We start from the raw sequence: 7147 nt of genomic DNA, 5'->3' as shown, positions 1-7147 counted from the left end.
CAGGTGACACATGTGCCTCGTTCGGATTTGCCAGGCGGTGCCTGTCGTCGCCAGGTGAAGCCACCGGTGGATGCGCTACCGGCGGATGCTACTCACATCATCTTATATGGAGATATCGAGTCATGCCTGCTATCGGCAAGTGATGCACGGTGGCTCTAGCGGAGGTGTCATGTTTAGCTTGTTGTTGTCAGATCGAAGGTGGTGCGACAGTAGCGGGAGACAGGTGGTCTGAGATGTCTTTGTCTTCTGTTGTCTCCTCCAGAGATATCCGGCTATCGAGGTGTCGGTAGACGGATAAGAGCGGATGGTACATACAGCTTGAGTGATGACTTTATACACTTCGATGGAAACACAAGATCTCTGATCGGACTATGTCGTTGCGCGCTGTGTCGTGTTGGTGGAGTGAAGCTTGGCTTTGAGGATGAGAATCCGGAGTTCAACCTTATGATGAACTCGCCATCATCGCCGCACGTGTTGCGATTCCTTTTTGAAGGCATAGCCTAGGAATTGTGTATTTTCGTTTATGTTGTGTCTTGTATTATATGGATTAGTGGCTATCCGGGGGAGGTACTGTCGCGAGGTATACGGCCTCAGGGTTTGTTTACCATTTTATTTCCAGGTAGATGATGTTCGGCTGCTCGATTTTGTATTTTTAATAATTTATAGTTGCATGCATCGTCCTGATGCAAAGACAGGAAGTTATCCTCTTTTTTAAAAATAAAACGTTTTCCATTAAAAATTAAAAATAGAGAATTTTTTACTTTTAAAATAAGAACTGAGTTACCCCGAAAAAAAAGCAATAGAGATCGATTGGGTATACGATCGAGCTCCCCGCAAAAAAGAAAAAGATTCCGTATACGAGTAGGAATCGAAACCGTTCCAATGTGCGACGTACTCTAGTTTGTTAACTTGTTATGGAAGACCGGTGAAAAAAAAAAAAAAACTTGTTATGGAAGACGAGAGATTGAGATCGTTAAGATCTCCTTGGAAGAGGAAAGGACTGCGGTTTAAACTAGGAAGCTTATCACGCGAGGAGATTGGATTGAACCCTAGCGTCTTGGGCGGAGCGACGCCAGTATATAAGAGCGGCAACGGCGTCGTCGACGAGATCGGATTGAATCGTATCTATCTATCTATCTCCCGGTCACACGCTCGTACGTAGGTCCAAGATCCAGCCATGGCATCGAGCGACAACGACGACCAGGGCTACAGCGATTTCGACGAGGAGGAGGACCCGATCGAGCTCGAGTCGGACGACGACATGGCGGCGCTGCTGGCCGCGAGGAGGCAGAAGTACAAGGTCATCACCGAGGGTGCCGTGCGCGCGCTCCAGGACGACTGCATCGCCGGGGTCGCCGACCTCATCCAGGTCCCGCCGGCGATCGCGGCCATCGTCCTGCGCCACTGCCACTGGAGCACCCTCGTGGTCCAGGACAAGTGGTTCTCCGACGAGCAGGGCCTCCGCGCCGCCGTCGGTTTGCTACCGCCGAGCGACGGCGACGCCGTGGCGGAGCCCAAGCGCAAGCGCAAGGATAAGAAGCTCACCTGCGACCTTTGCTTCGACAATCACCCTCCAGGCCAGATGAGGTCGGCGGGGTGCGGCCATCTCTACTGCCGCGTGTGCTGGCGCTGGTACGTCCGCGCGGCGGTGGAGGACGGCGCCCGGTGCCTGTCGCTGCGGTGCCCGGACCCGTCCTGCTCGGCGGCCGTGCTCCGGGACCTGGTGGACGACGTCGCCGACGAGGAGGACAAGCAGCGGTACGCGGGGTTCGCGCTCCGGTCGTACGTGGAGGAGAGCAAGACCATGAGGTGGTGCCCCGCTCCCGGGTGCGGCCTCGCCATGGAGTATCTCGGCGGGGAAACCCTCAGCGAGCAGCTGGACGTGGTGTGCGACTGCGGCCACGGCTTCTGCATCGTCTGCGCCGAGGAGTCGCACCGGCCGGTGCCGTGCCGCACGGTGCGCGACTGGGCGGCCAAGAACAGCTCCGAGTCGGAGAGCACCAACTGGGTGATGGCCAACACCAAGCTGTGCCCCAAGTGCCGGCGCCCCATCGAGAAGAACACGGGCTGCAACCACATGACCTGCCGGGACCCCTGCCGCCACGAGTTCTGCTGGATCTGCCTCGCCGACTACCGCGTTGGCCACACCTGCAACCGCTACGAGGTCGACGAGATCGACGCCCGGCAGGCCTACGCCAGGGCCTCCCTCGACCGGTACATGCACTACTACGAGCGCTGGGTGGCGCACGAGCACTCGCGGGTGAGGGCCAGCGAGGACATGTTCGAGCTGGAGAGCGCCAGGGAGGGCTACCTCGAGGGCGCTGCCGCCGACGAGGCGCAGAGGCAGCTCGGCTTCCTCATCGACGCCTACCGGCAGATCCTCGAGGGCCGGCGGATGCTGAGGTGGACCTACGCGTACGGCTACTTCGCCGACAGGGACAAGCTCAACCTCCTCGAGTGCCTCCAGGGCGAGGCCGAGGACTCGCTGGAGCGCCTCCACAAGATGGCCGAGGCCGAGCGCACCGCCGACGAAAACTACTACGCTGCCGACGGCGGCGTCTCGTCCTACTTTGACAGGCTCGCCAAGCTCACCAAGCAGACCCACGATTACTTCGAGAGCATGGCTGAAGCTTTCCAAACCGATCTCGACTAGCTGCTCCATCGCCCCTACGTACCCAAGGTTCCTGGTTTAACAGACTACAAGTAGTTGCTTTTTAATTAGAGCTAGACAATTTTCCACCTTAATTCATCCATTGCCAGATGTAGTACTATCTCTCTCTCAGTTTACAGGGTGTGCGCGTGTTTCTAGGTCATCAATTCGACCAATCTAATACAAGTCATATATTACAAAAAATATAATATCAATATAAACTTCAGATGTTCTATTTTCAAACCGTATAATTTTTATGTTATATAGTTTATATTAAGGTGATAAAATTAGCAACCTAGGTATACATGTAGGACTTATAAACTGAAACCGAGGTAGTAGCTTTTATCTCAACTCCTTTTGTTTTCTGCAACTTGTTAGATTTGGTCCTTTGTATTAATGCGGTCAACCATTGTCAAACACCGTTTTCTGCTAATGTGTCCTTGACTAGCTATTAGTATCTCCGTCCGAAAATACTTCATCAAAATGAATAAAAATCCTGATATAAGATTTTTATTCATTTTGATGACAAGTATTTCTAGACGAAGGGAGTACCTACTACCTGCTCCATCACCCCTACGTACCCAAGGTTCCTGGTTTAACTAGAGTAGTACTCAACATCCGTATGCGTACGCAATTTTCCACGCACCCCGGCAAAAAATCATGAAAGATGTCACGCACGTTACAGGCAAAACCTCCTTTTTCCCACGCCCCTCTCCTTACAGTGAGTTCCTCTCGGCCTCCTATATATACTCTTAATTCTTCTTCCATGGCGATCAGTGGCTAGCGGTGCACAATCCACCGTTTAGACACCTCCATCGCGGCCGATGATGGGTGTCATTAGACCTCCACATTGTTACACAGCCTTCAGGCTATGGAGTACATAATACGTTACCTGATTATTTATTTCTTTTCAGAAACATTGAGTACAACACAGACGCGCACAAACACCACCCCTCACACACACACACACACACTCACATGATGTTTGTTGAAGCGGAAACAGTAACATCCATACGTGTGGGCATTAGTCAACTCACCCACACGTCTCCATCGCCGTCCAGTCACTTCTGCACGAATCTTGGCATGAAATGGGTGACTTTGTGTGCCACATAGGACAACTCGCGTGTGTGGCGTGTGAGAGAGTTCGCCCGCAGGCCGGTTTCCTCTCCGTGGTCAACGGTTGCCAGTCGGGAGCGTGCGGTGGAACTGCCGTGGCGCCCGCACGTGCACACCCGATTGCGGTTGCCGTCAACCATTTCACGCCACACACACACACTCACATGATGTTTGTTGAAGCGGAAACAGTAACATCCATACGTGTGGGCGTTAGTCAACTCACCCACACGCCTCCATCGCCGTCCAGTCACTTCTGCACGAATCTTGGCATGAAATGGGTGACTTTGTGTGCCACATAGGACAACTCGCGTGTGTGGCGTGTGAGAGAGTTCGCCCGCAGGCCGGTTTCCTCTCCGTGGTCAACGGTTGCCAGTCGGGAGCGTGCGGTGGAACTGCCGTGGCGCCCGCACGTGCACACCCGATTGCGGTTGCCGTCAACCAAGTCTCGCACTTCGCCCCCCCCCCTCACGGTTTCATTTACTCGCTCCACTTCATTACTCACCCAACCCACCATCCATAGTAGTTCAGTCGATTGGAGGAGAAGCCGAGAGGAGAAGGCGGCGGTGGAGGCGGAAGAGTCGACGGAATTCGCGGCCATCGGTGGGGCTCGCCGGACCGGAGCGTCTTCGCCGTTGTGCCCGCAAATTGAAGGTAATGCTCCTTCCGATGCTCACATTCCTTGCCTGCATTCCCGCCTCCCCTATATGGTCAATTTTCCGCTCGAAATTCATCGAGATTCCGACGGATTCGCGGTGCTCCCGCGTTCCTGTCGGCGAAGGAGTCCCGTGCTTGCCGTTTAGGGTGGCATTGCACAGTTTCGTCGCCGCCGCGGTGGCAGCCATGCCGGTGTGGCTCGGCCTGTCCGCAGCCACATCTGGGTTTTGTCTTGCGATTGAGCCGGCGTTTTTCTAGTTGTTAGTTATGTATTGCCTCGAAATGCTATTGACATAGGTGCAGGAAGTTTTTCGTTGTTGAATTTGAGGGTATGATAGTTGCCAATGAACCCTAGATCTAGGTAGTTGTATTTCATAGTGTAGTGTAAAGGCAGCCATGGCAGTTTCAACAACTATCTGCACTGAATGGAACTAATTTTCTGATCAACCGTGCCAGTTGCCACAAATATGCTTTCCGTGTGGCAACTAATTTTGTGAACACACTATGGCTGTTGCCATGCTGTAGGCAGGATAATGGGCAAATTCACTGTACTATAGACTCATTTTTGCGTTTTGCCATGCTGACTTGTGATATCTGAACATATTTGGCTGTATTACATGGCAACTCATTTTTAATATGAGTCCAGGGTGTGAATTGCCACATTACAGGTTGTTTAGTAAATGTTTTCAGCATTTTTTTGAACTGTCTTGCATTTTAATATGGCAATTTCAACCTAGTACATTTGCCCGTGAACATATGTCAACTCATTTTTATATGAGGACAGGGTGTGAGTTGCCACATTATATGTTTGTGTAGTGGAAGATGTGTGCCTTTCTTTGTATTGACTTTGTGCTAACATGGCAACTTGAACATTGTTTAAGTGCCTTATGATCTGTACATTTTTAAATGAAGCCAATGTGTTTAGTTGCCACATTTCTTGTTGGACAATCATGTCAGCTATTGATTAGTGTGAACCGTACAAGATCATGCATGGCAACCCGTTTGTTTTTCATTTTGTTTTATGTGATTTTGTTTATGTGTGAAGGCGACTTTTATTTAATCCATGGCATTCGTGGTTGCTGCCTTCAAGGCAATAACATTTTTCAACAGCACACACACACAAAAATGTTTATTTCATACATCCACTCTTTGTTTATAAAATATGCATGGCAGCCATGATGTTGACCTTGTGGCAACTATCATTATAACAAGATGGCAACTGCCAGCACAGCATGTGGCGAATAACATAGATAGATGGCAACTCTTTCTTTCTTTCATCTCCTTCAACTAGATGACTAAAGGAATATACATTAGCTACTTTTTTCAACATAGGATGATGACAACTGCCATATTTTTCTTTCAAATTGTGTACACCAGCTCATGGACGTGGATCGTCTTGATCTGTCCACCGTTGACTTTACTGGGATATGAGGCCCGCCACCTCCACATAAGTTTGCTGTCTCTGCGTGGACGTACGATGCTGTCAAGGCTGTGCTCGCCGCATACAAGATAACTGATATGAAATATGGGAAACTGCAGGTTAGTTCTACCTCCTTTCTTTGCACGAAATTCTTCAATTTCGATGCTGCATAACATATGCAAAAATCCCCATACGGCAACCATCTGTGGCTAACAAGATATGAATACCTGTCAGCGATGCAAGTCGAGCTACTACCCATGATGCCGAGCAAGGAGACCCGGAAGAGGCGCCAGAGAACTCAAGGAGGCGGCTGAGGAGGTTTTGTCATCGCCACCGCCTGTTTGTTCGCTTGTACCGATGGAGAACAAGAGGGGGAGCGCATCGGAGATCTGACGGAGAAGGCGCCAGATATCCGAAGAAGGACTTGGAGACGCAAGTTGCTGCCACGGCCACCGGCATGCCGTCATCGCCTCCTGTGCCGCCGCAACCCGCAGGTTTGACGGACGAGAGTGTCGTTACATTGCATGAGAAATCACGTTCGTACTATGGTAGGACGGTCAAGAGACGAAGTTCTGACACAACGCTAGTTGGGCTTGCCCAACAATGTAGGCCACCGGCCCAAAGAGGGTTGGGCGATGCATTCGTCGGCCGAGCCGATTAGCACCCTTATTCATTCCTTCATTTCGTTAGTTTGGTTCTACTGTAAAAAAACTAAATGCTAGATCGTGCAGCTGCACGATTTCGTTGTGGCTGGCGCACGCGCTACACGACAGAAAGGAATTAATGCACATGAGAACCAGCTGGTCCACCGTGTTTCATGCCCATCCTGTGATTTCCTAGCAGATCCCACCTTGTATGCATTTAATTTGCATTTTTAAAATTTCAAAAAGCCATAACTTTTGAACCGATCATATGAGTATGTTTTGACTAACTTTTTTTATGAGCAACTTTGCGTGAAACGGAAGCAACTTTAGTGCTATAGGAAAGCAACTTACTGTTAGTCTGCGTAGGATGACTGTCTATCATCGAAGATCCCTTCGAAGTTATCTACCAAGATTACCAAGTTAACTAGCTTCATATCTAAGTGTCCTACCATAAGTAGTTTAGTTTCGCCTCCGAGTTGATAGTATTGTAGGCAACTTAGTTTTCGAGGTAGGCTAAAATTTATCCTAAGTTGCCTGCCATGACTAGGGAGTAGCTTAACATCATTTTTTAGTTTCATAAAATGCTTTTCGGTATGGTAAGCAACTCGGTTTCATAGATATGCAACTTAGCAACACTTATGGACAACTTTCCAATGTATTGTA

The 7147-nt window shown here is 50.1% G+C and overlaps 1 protein-coding gene across 1 annotated transcript; it reads left to right on the top strand.

The window, feature by feature from the left end:
- The first annotated feature begins 1177 nt into the window (after positions 1–1177).
- On the top strand, positions 1178–2653 carry LOC125521427 (probable E3 ubiquitin-protein ligase ARI7). Its single transcript, XM_048686484.1, has one exon. The coding sequence runs from the start codon at positions 1178–1180 to the stop codon at positions 2651–2653; it is 1476 nt and encodes a 491-aa protein (XP_048542441.1).
- The last annotated feature ends 4494 nt before the right edge of the window (positions 2654–7147 follow it).

The sequence above is a fragment of the Triticum urartu genome, chromosome 7 (genome assembly GCF_003073215.2).
Source record: "Triticum urartu cultivar G1812 chromosome 7, Tu2.1, whole genome shotgun sequence".
Classification (NCBI taxonomy): Eukaryota; Viridiplantae; Streptophyta; class Magnoliopsida; order Poales; family Poaceae; genus Triticum; species Triticum urartu.
This window is presented reverse-complemented; position numbering and strand designations above follow the sequence as displayed.